At 34.9% G+C, this 15,996-nt stretch overlaps 1 protein-coding gene across 7 annotated transcripts in view; it reads left to right on the top strand.

Moving 5' to 3' along the window:
* HS2ST1 (heparan sulfate 2-O-sulfotransferase 1) overlaps nt 1–15,712 on the top strand; it is a 310,493-nt gene extending 294,781 nt beyond the window's left edge. For 6 of the 7 annotated variants that reach the window (XM_077120374.1, XM_077120373.1, XM_077120372.1 and 3 more), the window contains 3 exons: nt 6,550–6,647; nt 8,322–8,479; nt 10,810–15,712. In XM_077120374.1, coding sequence (XP_076976489.1) covers nt 6,550–6,647; nt 8,322–8,479; nt 10,810–11,039 — 486 coding nt within the window. In that variant the 3' untranslated portion in view covers nt 11,040–15,712. The remainder of the gene's footprint in view (nt 1–6,549; nt 6,648–8,321; nt 8,480–10,809) is intronic. The other variant, XM_077120371.1, reaches the window with a different exon arrangement.
* Nucleotides 15,713–15,996: the final 284 nt, after the last annotated feature.

Here is a 15,996-nt window from a genome sequence, read left to right as displayed (position 1 = left end):
AGAAATAGGTATATGTATCCTATGAATGTTCCTCTTTCATATGTTGGCAGTAAATAGCATGTTCTGAGTTTTACAGTTCCAGAGCCAGAGTATAATTCTGCCTCAGGACAGACCATGCCTATAACTGACTTGATGAGATTTTATACATTTCTAACTTTGTATTTCATTTGTATTGCTATTGAAATGGTTTAAGGATTTCTGATATTATTATGAAATTAATATATTTTGTATATGGGGAAAACATGTCCTTTTTAGGGTCCAGACGGTGGAATGTGCTGGTTTGAAAGGATGTATGTACCCTAGAAAAGCCATGTTTTAATCCTAAACCCATTTCGTAAAGACACCATTTCTTTTAATCCCTATTCAGTACTGTATGTTTGAAACTGTAATTAGATCATCTCCCTGGAGATGTGACTTGGGATCACATCTTGATGTGATCTTGATGTGATCTTGAGTGATCAAGAGTGGTTGTTAAGTTGGATTAGGTGGAGGCCACCCATTCAGGTGGGTTTTGATTAGTTTGCCGGAATCCTATAAAAGAAGAAACGTTTTGGAGAAAGAGAGATTCAGAGAGAGCAGAGCAATGCAGCCACAAGAAGCAGAGTCCACCAGCCAGCGACTTTTGGAGTTGAAGAAGGAAAACCTCTCTGAGGGAACTGGAGAGGAAGCTAACAGATGATGCCATGTTTGCTGTGTGCCCTTCCAGCCGCGAGAGAAACCCTAACTGTGTTCGCTCTGTCCCTTTCCACTTGAGAGAGAAACCCTGAACTTCATCAGCCTTCTTAAATCAAGGTACCTTTCCCTGGATGCCTTAGATTGGACATTTCTATAGACTTGCTTTAACTGGGACATTTTCTTAGCCTTAGAACTGTAAACTAGCAACCTATTAAATTTCCCTTTTTAAAAGCCATTCTGTTTCTGGTATATTGCATTCTGACAACTAGTAAACTAAAACTGCTTCTTGTAAGGCTCTAGTCATATTGAATTATGACCCATTCTAATTCTGTATGATCTTATCTTAACTTGATAACCTCTGCAAAAACTCTATTTCCAAATAAGGTCTCATTCAAAAGTACCAGGGGTTAGAACTTTAACAATCTTTCTGAAACACTCTGTTCAACCCATAACATCAACCAAACCTTTTTTGTGCCCTGCTGTCTTTTAGAATTAATCTCCTAAAATATGTATAGGGAGATTCTACATGGTATTACAAAATCTATTGAAATAACTCTTTCGTGATGTAGTGCTTTAGAATTTATTGATCTTTTATTTCTAAATTTACTTCAAGTCTTCCTTTCTTTTTCTTTTATTATAGCTCTATCATTTACACTACCTCTTATTCAGTAAATTTTAATGCCTATCTCTGTCATTCAACCAAAAGGATTTTAATGTTGGTAAAGAAAATAGTTGTGGTTATGTCGGTCCCTATCAGCTGTCACTGTCAGTGCTGGATATCATGGTTTTTTGGTTGTATCCAGTGTAGTTGAGGGATAGGGTAACTATAAGCCTCAATAATTAATAATATTAATGAAAATGAAAACTTACATTTATTGAATGCTTATCATGTACCAAGCACTATATTTTTCCTTTCTTTTTGCATGGGCAGACACCAGGAATTGAACCCAGGTCTCTGGCATGGCAGGCGAGAATTCTGCCACAGAGCCACCGTTGCACTGCCCCCAAGCACTACATTTTTATATCACGTAGCTCATCCAACAATCTTATGAGTTATTTGTTGTTATTGTCCCCATTTTACATGGAAACTGAGGTGCAGAAAGGTTATGTTGCCCAGTGTTGTACACCTAGAAAGTAGTGGAGCTGAAATTTAAACCCAAGAACTCCAATTCCAGAACCCACCATGTTAATATCTATACTCTTTTTTTTATTATTTTTTTATTTTTTTACATGGGCAGGCACCGGGAATCGAACCCGGGTCCTCTGGCATCGCAGGCAAGCATTCTTGCCTGCTGAGCCACCGTGGCCCGCCCTCTATACTCTTTAGAAAGGAGAGAAGGAATATAACATGTTACTCCACAGATTTTATGTGAGAGATGTTCCAGGTTGCATATTCAATACTCATGGAAAAAAACTCAGATATTTTAGCACCATCTCCATTTCATTCTTGAAAGTTTTAGATAGAAATGCCCTCTCAAGCCTAGAATTTAATCATTCTTTACCCTAGCTGTGATAGGGTTTGGGTTTGTTTTTATTTCTAATATCATTACAACATATACATCAGCCCACCTTCTTATTTAGATGTAGCATTATTGTTTTATTGCCTTAATTCTATAAGGGCAGGGCCATCTATGGGTACTTTATTAAAGTGAACAAATATTTTGCTTTATGATAGATTGAATGGACTTTTTCAGTTTTGGAAATTCATTGATGATTACACATTTTTAATATTTGGTCTATTTTTCATGATACAGATCTTGGTAACATTTTGACACCTAAATAAGTTTGATGACATTAATACTTGCTTTACTGCAAATAACTCAATATATCCTTAATTGACAAGAGTTTTTCTAAACTTATATCTATAAAGGTGATAAAATTGCATGGTACATACCATTCCTAAAAATTGCTGGGTATTTGAGGATAATGGGGATTAAAGGGTGGCCACAATGATGTGGAAAACCTCTCAATGGCATTTATTCTCAAAAACTCTAGATAGCTTCATTTCCATGAAATTGTATATTATTTGCACCTCAAGTGATACTTTGAAGTATATTAGACAACATTCAATATGGCACTCGTGGCAATTATTATGTTTCAAACTACAGTGCTTCAGTAATCTGAACTGATTTCTGATTCCACTCTCAAACAGTAATTTCAAACACATTTCAGGTATAGGTACTCTACCTATGATAGTTTTCAGTTGATCTTGTAAGGAACAAAACGTTTGTTTTGTTTTGGGTGATTTCAAATTCTGTTTTTCATAAACTAGAACTAAAGTTTTATTTAATTTAATCTCTGTCCAGTACCTGGAAAATCAGGATATTAATTAATCTAAAGGGTCAGCATTAAAAAACTATATAGATTAAATCAGTAGTTCTCAAACATTTTAGCCTCAGAACCCCTTTTACACATTTAAAAATTATTGAGGACCCCAAAGAGCTTTTGTTTATGGGGTAAATTTTCCTGTGCCACTGTTCTCTATCTCAGCAAAAGTTCCTAGTATCTGCCTAAGTTGCTCAATCTGGAGTCAACCTTGTCCTCTTCTTTTCCAAGATTTCTGATTGGACCATAGGTGGTTCCTTACACCAAAAGAGGAAACAGAAGGAAGAGCAAGTCGTAATGGAGTTAAAGGAAGAGTTGATGAGTTCAAATTGGACTTAATCGAATCATATTATATATGTGTTTATGTAGGTGGAGGTATTCACTAGAATTTTATCTGAAAAAATGTCTGAACTAAATTGTAGATTTGGAAATCATCAACAGGAAGTGCGATGTGAAACCATAGAATTGAATGAAATTGTACTTGGAATATATAAAGTGTGAAAGAAGACCAATGAAAATGGAAAAAGAAAAGAGTAGAGGGGTTGGGGTTACACCAAATATCGCTATCTGGGGAGCAACAACACTTAAGAGGTAGACAGAGAAAGAGGAGCATTCTGAGGTCAGAAAATCAGAAAGGCAAGCCTGAGGAGGCCTTGAAATAGATGGAAGAAGAGTTTCAATTACAAAGAGGTTAGTGAAATGAGGGCAATCAGTAGTGACTTCAGGGAAAGGAGTTTAAATGGGAACCAGCGAGTAACTGAGAGGTGAGGAAGTTGAGATGGAGGGAGAAAAAGTACTTTCTTTCTTTTTGGGGGGGGAGACATCTACTTTTGAGAAGTTTGGCTTTGAAAGAAACAGAAAACAACAGGGAATGTTTCTTTAAGATGACAGACACTTGAGCATATTTATGTATCTGAAGAGAGCAAGAGCAAGAAGATACAAGAAACTGGAGAAAAATTGCTGGAGCAGGGTCTCTGAGAAGGTGATAAGAATGGTTTTCATAGATAGGAGGAGGAAATACCTCTTTAAGGTGGGGGTAGTAGGGAGCTGCAGATGCAGATAAAATTTTATCTAAGTGGGAAATCAAGAGAGCTCCTTAGCTTCAGTTTTCTATATAAAATATGAAGCAAGATCATTTGCTGAGAGATTTGAATGTAAATATTATTGTCATCACTATACAAGAGTCAAATGTGTTTAATTTTGTTAATCTTTACTTTTATCTACACTTTGTATCTGAACTCATCCTGATGGTCTAAAGAATATTTTGATATTTTATGCTTTTAAAAATCAGTTTTAGGGGGTGGTGCGACAGAGGCTTAGTGGCAGAATTCTCACCTGCCATGCCAGAGACCTGCCCATGCAAAAAAAAAAAAAGCATAAAAATCATTTTTAAGGTGGTACAACGGTGGCTCAGTGGCAAGAATTGTCACCTGCTGAGCTGGAGACCCGGGTTCGATTCCTGGAGCCTGCCCATGCCAAAAAAAATCATTTTTACCTAGTTCATAAAGAATTTATCTTTCTAATCATTGATGGTTTTTAAAGGAAAAGCTGGTCATATTTCTTAATTTTAAAAACTTCATTTCTCTCGTGTACTGAACTCTTAAGTATTGTGGGAGAAGAAAAGAGTCTAGAGTTTTTTATTTTGAGACTTGAAGTATTGTAAGATGTCTGATGGAAGTTAACCAGGACGCAGTAGGTAGGTTTGAAAAGGAAAAGGTGAATTGGAAAGACACATTACCTCACAGAAGTGAGGAAAAGAAGGAAGATTAAAAAATGTTCTGAGATCTTCAGTCTGGATTACAAGGGAATAAAAAATAATCCCATTGCCAGAAAAATTGATCATGAGGTAATTCTTGAAATTCAGATGAAAATATGCAGTAGGTATTAGAACATAAGTAAAAAATAATAGATCTGGGGGTATGGATTTGGAAGTTTTTTGCTTGAAATTTTCAATGAAGCCAATGAAGTGGGATAAGTGGGCTAAGGAAGGGAGCAGGCAAAGAAAAGATAAGTGAGATAACTTTCCATATTTGGTAGGAGGACAAAAACATACCCTCAATGAAGATAATGATAGTAAATTCAAAAATGTACGAGAACCAACAAGAGGCCATAAAGGAATGTTCAAAGAAAGAGAAAAGAATGTGTTCGTGGCAGAGAGACCAAGAGGTTTTCAGAAAGAATAGGGTGGTTAGTGCGGCCAAGTGCTATGGAAGTCAAGGAGATCAGGAACAAACAAAACATTGTATTTGACTATTTGGGAGGAGAGGGGTATGGGAAGAGAGAGAGAGAGAGACAAAGACACATTCCATTTATTGATTGCCTACTATGAAGCAGTAATTGTGGTAAATAATTTTGCATCTATAATTTTATTTGTTACTCAAAGTAAGATTATGCCCTCGTTTTTTGTTTTTTTTTTTTTTTTGGTGTTTGTTTAAGGAAACTAATGCAAAACTTCAGTCTACTAGATTCAGGATTCAAATTCAAGTCATACCTCTTTTCTTTAAATCACAGTGAAGGTCATCTCTGTAAGAGAAATTTACAGAAAAACATGGGCTGCATTTTTCTGTTGTCTCTTGAATGTTGCCAAAATAAGGAGAATCGTTTCAGTGTAGCTCCATTAATAGCCATATCTAAGAATTTTGTGGATCTGTTCTCATAGATTTTGGGCTCAAAATGTCCTCTGAGTTTATCTAATTTTATAGATTAGAAACATGAGGGCTGGAGACCTTAAAGACTTATTTAAATAAGAACCAAACCTGATTCTAGTAACTCAGGAGCCTTAACTCAGGATGAATGCTCTTTCTACTCTTGCATTCTCCCTCTTTGCAGAATTAACCGGTAGTATTTGTAGATGTCTCACTATACCAACCAAAGCTCCCACGTTTGTTCTCCGGTTATGTTACATCATCTGTAATAGATAATGCCTTACTGCTCAAGTGCCTGTGACAGATATTTAAGTACTCAGTTAAAGTGAAGTTGATTAATTTGCTAGATCCATTGCCTGTGAGTCTCTCCCCCTTCTAATTCAGTCAGATACATTTGGAAGGGGAGGGCATGTGAGTCATAAGTATCTGAAGTCATTTCTCTTTTCTGTAATGATTTGTGTTTGTTTTAAAGAAAACAGAACTTAAGTTTAGTCCTGCTTTTACTTCACAAAGAATCACACATATATGTAGCCTTGTGTTTTCTTCAATTTCCTTTGGGAAAGGCAAACCAATTATAAATGACACACCTTCAACATAAGCCAGTACTTATTTTCAAGAACAGATTAATATGTGGAGGATTTTCCATTCCAAAATTAAAAAGTCTTACAAATATGGCATTAAACACAGTTGTAAGAGAAAGTTAATATTTAACTTTCCGTAGTATCTCAAGTGTGTCTTCTTAACCTGCCTATCCCTTTCCCTTTACTCTCTCAATCTACCCACTCCTGCCCATTTATTTAAAACTTACCACACTGAGATCTTTGATAAGTTAAGACTTGCATATGTGTGTGTGTGTGGTGTGTATGTGTGTGCATTCACCTGTACTGCTTTGTCTTGGCTCTAGACGTTTGATGAATGTGTAGCTGAGGGCGGCTCAGACTGTGCTCCAGAGAAACTCTGGCTTCAAATCCCATTCTTCTGTGGCCACAGCTCGGAATGCTGGTAAGTAAGATAAAGTTAGTTTAAAATGATAACATTTTTATTTCTATAATCTGTATTAACTTTTAAATGCATTAAAAAGCTTCTTCATTATAATGTTCTTGCAGTGTTTTCTTAGATATAGTTTTTTTAAATCTTTTTGTTTGTTTTTGGTATTATATGTTTTGCTCTATTCCAGCAGAGCTCTGAATTTAGGGGCCAGGGGGTCATTTCATAAACCTCATTTTCTCCTAAGCTTATTGATCAAGGCTTAGTGAGTAAATTATTCACCTGATTTTACTGTCAAATTGTATTTGGCCTTGAGAGAAGCCAAGGTTATGGTTATGCTTTAGTCTGCTGATAAATGTGAGATGGAAAATAAAGATATTTTCTCTTTAATAAAAAATTTATTTCCTCATGGTTTGAGTTTTTAGATTTTGAAAATAATGTACATATTTATTTGTTCTGTTCCATCATTTAATAAGAAAAGTAGAGAAAAATAAGATTACATTTAAAGTTACTATCTTGCTCAAAACTAATCAGAAATGCAGGAATGCCTTTTTTCTTCTCTTCATTATTTAAGATGTATTGTTAGGTTACTGTGAACCTTAAGGTCCTACTCAGTGGTCTGTATCAAAACATCATAGTAGCACAAGAAGAATTGGAACCATAAGAAGTCTTCTCCATGTTTAACCTTTGCCTTGGAACAGGGACTGGCAAACTCCCACCCACAGACCATTTCAGTCCATTGCCAGGTTTTATAAATAAAGTTCTGTTGGAACACAGCCACATCCCTTAGCCTACTTGTTGTCTGTGGCTGTTTTCACACTAAAACAACAGAGCAATAGTTGTGACTGAAACTATATGGCCTGCAAAGCCTAAAATAATTACCCTCTGACCCGTTACAAAAAAGTTTTCCAAACCGAGTCTTAGAACAATAAAGAGTATTTTGCTCTATTGAGTATAATTGAGGATATTTATTTGAATTTCTTTATATGTTTCATAGACTCATGAGATAGGAGGGACTGTAGAAATCAAGTAATTCACCTTACCTTTGCCCTTTTCTTGTTTTTTAACTGTTGAAAAAACTAAAAGTGAGAGAGATTAAATTACCAGGTGAAGCTCACACTGCTGTGTAAGGGCAGTGCTAGAATTATTATTAAAGAATGTTAATACTAAAAAGAGCCCAAAAGTATAGTTTATTTTGGGCCAAATCTCTAATAACCATCGGCTAATAATGAAAAAAAAATTCTAAGAACCATTTCATACATATTTTCTATTCCTCAGAAATTTCAGAAAAACTATGCTCACAAAAAAAAACCTATGCTTACAAATTGATAAGCACTAAATGCAAATAGCTTAGACTTTACTAGAGAGCTTTTAATATAACAAAATTTAGTTTAAAAAAAGTTAAACTCACACTAAATCGAATGGTAAGAATATAAAGCTGCCCTCAAACTAAACTTTATTTTAGGAGTTCTTGTCTGATACAGTACTACATAGGTGAGCAGAAACTAGAGGTGTAGGCCAAGGAAATTAAAAACACGTGTGTCATCGAATGACATTTCTAGAAGGACATTGAGGTTTTGGATATACATGTGTTTTTTCTCTTTTCTTTATAATATACAGTGTCATAGGCATGAAAAAATACTTAGCAGATTTCACAACCAAGTTTTTAATGCTTTTCTTTGGCTTTAGGAATGTGGGAAGCAGGTGGGCTTTGGATCAAGCCAAGTATAACCTCATTAATGAATACTTCCTGGTGGGAGTTACTGAAGAGCTGGAAGATTTTATCATGTTATTGGAGGCAGCTTTGCCCCGGTTCTTCAGGGGTGCTACAGAACTCTATCGCACAGGTATATAAATGATGGGTTTCTTCTCTTTTAATTCTGTTACTATATATACAATCTTACATCTCTCCCCTTTTAATCACATTCAGATATATAATCTTAGTGCTGTTAATTTAATTCACAATGCTGTGCTACCATCAGCACCATCCATTACCAAAACGTTTCTATCATTACAAGAAGGAACCCTATACATTTTAAACCTTAACATTTCCCTTCCCTATTCCCAAATGTACAACCCCATCCCCTGGTAACCTATGTTTTAGATCCTGACTCTGTAAATTGGCTTATTCTGATTGTTTCAAATCAGTGAGATATTCAATATTTGTCCTTTGTGTCTGACTTATTTCACTAAACATGATATCTTCAGGGTTCATCCATGTTGTTATACATATCAGGACTTCATTTCTTTTTTTCATGGCTGAATGATATTCCATTGTATGTATATACCACATTTTACTTATTCATTCATCAGTTGATGGATATTTGAGTTGCTTCCATCTTTTGGCAATTGTGAATAATGCCACTATGAACATCAGCGTGCTGTTTGAATCTGTGCTTTCTGTTCTTTTGGGTGTATAATGTGCAATGGGATTGCCAGGGATAACCTTCCTTTGAGAGCTTCTTTAACTTTTTTTTGTTTGCAACTTGAAAAATATATATAATTTGAAATTTCTTCAGAATAAAACAAGAAATAGCTCCAAAAAGTAGGTGTATTGTCTGCTTGGGCTCACCATTTTCAGTACAAAAGAATTGCTGGGCACATGAATGGCTAAACAAAATGTGGCATATATGTATATATGATAGAATATTATTCAGCAGTAAGAAGGAATGAAGTCCTGAAGCACATGACAACATGGATGAAACTTGAGGACATATGTTAAATTAAATGTCAGACAAAAACGGACAAACATTTTATGATCTCACTGATATGAATTAATTACAATATGTAAACTCATAGGCAAAATATAGAATATAGGTTACTAGGTTACAGAATGAGGCTAGTTGCTTAATATGTGAAAGTGTTTAATTGAACTTAAACATTTGGAGATGGACAGAGGTGATGGTAGCATATTTTTGTGAGGATAATAAATAGTGCTGAATGGTGTGTGAATGTGGTAGAAAGGAAAAGTTCGGGGTCATGTTTGTCACCAGAAGGGAAGTTGGAAACTAAAACATGGGAATGTATAACACAATGAATCTTGTAGTGAACAATGTTAATGATTAACTGTACAAATATAAAAAAGTTCTCTCATGAACTAGAACAAATTTACAACACTATTATAAGAGATTAATAATGGAGGGGTATATGGGAAAAAATGTACCTATTGCTAACTATGGACTACAGTTAGCAGTAATGTTTTAATACTCTTTCATCAGCAGTAGCAAATGTACCGCATCAATGTGATGGGCCAGTAATATGGAGGAATAAGGTATATGGGGGGATTTGGGTTTTCTTTATTTTCTGGAGTAATGAAAATGTTCTAAAATTGATCATGAGGATGTATGCAAGACGAGGTGATGATACTGTGAGCCCATAAATGTATACTTCAGATGGTTTATATGCGGTGTGAATATATCTCAGTAAAACTGTATTAAAAACAAAACAACAAAAAAAGAATGCCTGGCACATAGAAAGTGTTCATTGAATCTTTTTTTTTAATGTGCCTAACATGCATTAGTTGAGAATTAAAAAGGCATTGTAGGAGTAGTGGACCAAGTCACACTAATAAAGGCATTATAAGAGTAGTGGACCAAGTCATACTAATAATGACCATTATTTCCTGTGTCTATTATATTGTAGAACCCTAAAAGTGTGCTTCAGCACCCCAACAGTATTGTATCTCTGAAAGTGATCATGCTGGTCCCATCTAATTCTGGCTTTTTTACTTTTCTTTGGTAAGAGGTAATCATAGGAATTTCTTTCTATGCCCTAGCTCCCAACACAAAATTATAGAGAATGTAGAATATGAGAAATTAGGATGAAATTTAGCAATAGATATTTTATCATATTTTTAAAGATAAACTTGTCAGAGCACCAGTCATTTGAGAATACAGCGTGTGACAGCCTACACTTTACTGCATGATGATCCTTACCTTTATTTTTTGACATCTCATTAAGTCATTAATAGGTTAAGAATTTATTTCATAAAGGAATAAATCACAGTTCTATATGTTATGGCTCCATTTTTGCCCTAATTATATTAATATAAAACAGTTGTTATATTACCTAACCTTCAGTTTGTCTTATTAATTTCAACCATCTCTTCAAGTAAAGAGGCATTGACGTTTGTGTGTTCTCCAAGAATTATTTATCTTTTCTTTTTTTCCTTCCTAAGTAGGAAAGAAATCTCATCTTAGGAAAACCACAGAGAAGAAACTCCCCACTAAACAGACCATTGCAAAGCTGCAGCAGTCTGACATTTGGAAAATGGAGAACGAGTTCTATGAATTTGCACTAGAGCAGTTCCAGTTCATCAGAGCCCACGCTGTTAGAGAAAAAGATGGAGACCTCTACATCCTTGCACAAAACTTTTTTTATGAAAAGATTTACCCTAAATCAAACTAAGTATAAGATGTGGCTGTTAGATTCTTGAACTAATGTTTTGACCCTCTCTTCACCATAGTTCTCAGCTCCGCCACCTGGATTGCTGATAGATGTAGAAGACAGTTTGCATTGAACTGAGTTAGGAAACAGGACAATAACGTCAAGGAAGTAGGTACTGGCTGGTATGTCAGTGTTCTGAGAAGTTTGAGTCAGATTTTTTTCTTTTTTCTGGTTAAATGTTGGTGGGAGTTATAACCTCCTGCCTGAAAAAAAACCCTACACTTCGCCTAAAATAAACACCTAGCAGGTCTAATCAAGATGGTAAATACAACTTCAGAAAAGGTTCTGATACTCCGTTTTTGACAAAGCATTTTTTAAACTAATATGAATGAAGATGAATCCATTTACTGTTTCCACCTTCACCTGGAGGTTTGGATTATACACTTCTACTGAATAGTGTTAATAGTTGATTGACAGTGTGTACTTTGTTTTCGTGAATCAGGTCCCATGAAATTTATTGGAATGTTCTATCATGTTTGCTAAGAAATGTTTCTGCTGTAGTCGGATTTGCCCATATTTATGTAGATTGTTTTCATTTTTTTAAATGATGATTAGTGTTTTGTTTTGTTTTTTTTAAAAGTAAACCATAACTAATACTGTGAAAAAAAAAAATAGGGAGTCAGAGCAGTATTCTCATTCCTGTCTCCCCAGTATCAAGATTGGGAGGACATTTAAAAGAATGTTGACATTATCTGAAGTTTTAGTTAAGACTTCCATACACTGATATAAAAAAGTAAGTTTAGATTTGTTTCTCTGTGGATTATTTGTAATAGCTGTAAACTGAGATATCGGTGACTCTATATTTGACTCCATTAGTGAGCTGTGGTATGGGTAGGGTTTTCCTACTTCTTCTGTACTTTTACCTGTAGACTATTTTTACTAAGGTGCTTTATAATGTGTTTTAAAGCATTGCATTTACAAAAAAGGAAAATGCTGTAAATATTGCATATTTTATGTATTTGGACCAAAATGTTATAAGTAATTAAACAAAAGTGGTTTTGCACCAATTTTCTTATGTCAAGTAAAACCATCAGACCTACTATTCTTGTATTTTTCATTTAATTTTACAGTCAAGACATCACTGAAATGAATTTCAGTAATCTTTCAATTTTGATACACAGTACATCATTCAATATTAGAGGCAGTATTTATGGTGGAGAGAGTACAGACAGAGAGTCAGAAAACTTGATTTCTGGTCCTGGCTCTGCCACTTAGCAGCTGTGTGACCTTAGGCTCCTTGCCTCAATTTCCTCATCTTCAAATGAGGGTAATAATTCCTGCTGTACCTACCTCACAGGGATGTTGTGGGGATTAAATGAGATGGCCTGTGAAAGCACTTTGAGAAAAGTAAAGCATTATATAAATGTAAGGTATTATTATAGAAACATCCTTAACGTAGTTTCATTCCATTCATTTTTTAACACAAGAAAGGGAAAAATCCACTTATAAGCTGGTTGAAAAAAAGTTAATCATGCTGTAAATTCATGTTTGATAAATATCTTCTCAGTGTTTTATCTTCTATGTTTCACAGCTTTTGAAATATGAAACACCTGTGAACTCTTAAGACTTCATGAGCCTCTGCTTGAGTTCACAAGTTTCCCTGTTAGAAGTGGACTTCACTAGCTGACTAGGGGAGGAGAGATTTTGGTCTCCAAATTTGAAAGATTTTTGTTTTTATTTTACATTACCAGTCAGAAATGGTGACTATTTTATATTTATGATTTCTAAGATATATTTTGTGGAGTTTAATTTCCCTGTGCATTCTTTTCCCCTTCTCGGAGTAACAGAGATACAGAATTTTAGAAATAGATTTTCTAAAAGAATAGTTCTTTAATATGTTTAGTTTAAATAAATATTCCTGAACAAGGCCTTACCAAACTATGTAAACATTTTAGGCAGGACTTCTTAAAGGTTACTAACTGGAGAGGTGTTGAGTGGGGGGTGGGGAGCACTACTTATCAAAAAACTTTTACAAACAAATTTGAAGAAAAACTAAAGGAAGTTGATAAAAAGAATCATTTTCTCACCCTTTCTTCACGGTAGTATAAAAATATTAAGAGAACACATTCAGGAGTACTTTTCTTACTTGTATTTCTTTTAACTTTCCTTCCCCCCCCCCTTCTTTTTAAATACATTAATTAGCTTTTACAAGTGCTTGTTAAAAATATATGCAAATTATTTATTTGCCCAAAAGGAGAAAACACCACTTCAAGTTGGGAGTTTGTGACATTTATCTAGTGTGCAGGTTATTCTTGGAACACAAACTAAAGTCTTCTAGAGGTACATGGTAACCAGGATAGTATTTAGCACACTAGCTCGGGGTCAGTTAACTTTTTGTGTAGGGAGTAAATATTTTAGGCTTTGCGGTTCATACAGTCTATGTCACAGCTACTCAACTTTGCCACTGTAGTGCAAAAGCTGCCATAAACAATATGTGTGCGGCTGTGTTCTGGTAAAACTTGATCTATAAAAATAGGTGACATGTCAGCTCTTGCCTCTGGGCTATGGTTTATAACATCTGCACTAGAGAAATCATTTTTTATGGAGAAATCCTTTTTGATTTTTCTCTAGTGAACTAAAAAGAGTTCATACACTTCCAGAAGCTTCTAACTTATATCCAAAGAATAGCCCTCTGGTTCATGCAGTCTCTCCCACAGATTCATAAACTTTTATGACTTAGATTGCTTCCAGTGGGCATGTTTTCTTTTCCAGATTACCAGTTGAGAATAGGGGGATTTATTCTATCATCTTTTAAGTTAGGAAAGTCCCTGGAGGCTGAGAAAAGGGTGGATTTAATTCCATCTGGTCCAGTATAGTCCCAGGAGTCAAGTGCAGAGTTACAAGGGTAATGCCTAACTTTATAATCAGTTACATAAATAGAACCACTGAGACAATAATGTATTTTTTTAAAGTGGCAAATGTGGTCTTTTTTCAGCCTTTGAGCTTTTTTCAGTATTTTTGACCATAGGAGATATTTTTTTTATAACACAGAAGTAAATTAACCACCTTGAATTTTAAAAGATAATGTGTGTGTGTATGTGCATATAACTATATATCTACATAGTTATTTCCTAAAAGAGGAAAAAGTACCTTTTTGTTCAACTTGTATCAACTCCTGTTTTCTGATTGCTGTGAAATGGCAACTGTTAATCAATTATTGTGACTGTTTTAAAATGTAATGGGAAGGATATATTTTGATTTACCCAGCTTTAATCTGTAAAATATTACTTAAATATATCTGATAGCAACACCTAAAATATTGCATGGGGATTACTTTCTGTCATCCATAAGCGTTTGTGCAACTTTGATCATATTGGGTGCTCCTGAATTCCAGGTGATTGGATTTAAACTATTGACGATCAGAGAACTTAAACTTACTGACTTTCTAAAATTTTATTTTGTACTCTGAAAATTGAGTTAATGCCTATGATTTGTAATCTGTTACCTTTCTTAACATATATCCTACTGGAAATTCTCCAAATTGTTAGTGCCATTAGTGATTTTCAAACAGTATTTTGATATTGCTGATGATTTGTTCATTGTATAGTTAGAAAGAAAATAGTTTGTAAATGAGGCTCTCTTTTTTTTTTAATAAAGTCAAATAAAAATTCTAAAAGCACTAGAGAATTTAACAAAAGACTGGTTCCCAAATGCATAGCCAGTATTTTGATTTATATTGAGATTCTACAAAGAGAACATCTGTGTAAATCATTTAGCTGGGTTTTCCCGTTGGTCATTCTCAGACACACTTACAGTGCCCTAGAATCCTTTATTATGAGAAGCCCCCAGTGTGACCTTTTATGAAGTTTGTCTCTAAGAGGCCCAGGTGCTTCTATATGATTTGAAAGTTTGCCTCTTCATAAATTAGTGCTATTTACTTTGAGAGGAAGCAGTGCTATTGCTGCTAAAGTTTCACATCCATTTGCCCAGTGCAAAATTGATAGATGATGCCAATTGAACCACTGCTCAGCCAGCCTTCAGAGAAAAGCAACCCTTTTTCAGATTCACTGCCAATTCAGCTCCAAAGTGGAGCTTACTTTCTGATTTCCTGGAGTGGGAATTTTAGAGATTGAAATGGGTGATCAGTAAATTGGATTTTATTCTATAATTTAAATTTGTACAGCTTTGTGAACTTGTAGTACTATTTATAAAATGCACCCTGATGGCAAAGATACCTGTAAAACACATTATTGGCAAGCCTATGATTTAGACATACTGGTGCTGTCTATGTGACTTTTAGGCAGCTTTCATGGCCTGTCAATTGAGAGTCAGGTATGTGAGCATGTTTAAAGTCGTGTCGAATGTAATTTTGAAAAATATGAATTGTGTATTTTGAGTTTTATTTTACAAATATACAGCTAAATAGTGCCTTTTTTCTTCACAGTCCACGTTGGAAGATGCTCACTCTTTTCTGTCTCTGGTTTCTCTCTCTTATTTCTTCCCTCCTCCCATTTGATTCATTTATGCAATACTGTTTCCAACTTGAAACCATTTTGTCACATCTGTTGGAGAGATAATCACTCCTTTTCCTTCACTTTCTGCCAGCTTTCTGTTGAAGTGTTTCAGTTGATTACCTGATGCAAAAGCTATAAAATAAACACCCAGTGGGAAGGGGAAAAGTGGTTTGGTGTCCTTTTTAATATTTTCTTCTGTAGGATTCACTGACAGACATTTTCCAAGCAGATTTAGTGTTCAGTGTTTAACACCTTAACTTGGATATTGTTGCCACCAGGTTTTCATTATCACTGGCCTGTAATGATTTTTAGCTTAGTTATGAAAGTGCTTTCTCCTGACAGGCATGTCTCTACTGCTTTTTGCTTTGTGTTTGATTGCTGGTATGAAAATTTCAGATAGAAAATATACAAGGTATTCTCAGGTTATACACTTAGAAAAAAGACAAAATAAAAATAAGGAAAGG

Source organism: Tamandua tetradactyla, chromosome 11 (assembly GCF_023851605.1).
Source record: "Tamandua tetradactyla isolate mTamTet1 chromosome 11, mTamTet1.pri, whole genome shotgun sequence".
Classification (NCBI taxonomy): Eukaryota; Metazoa; Chordata; class Mammalia; order Pilosa; family Myrmecophagidae; genus Tamandua; species Tamandua tetradactyla.
This window is presented reverse-complemented; position numbering and strand designations above follow the sequence as displayed.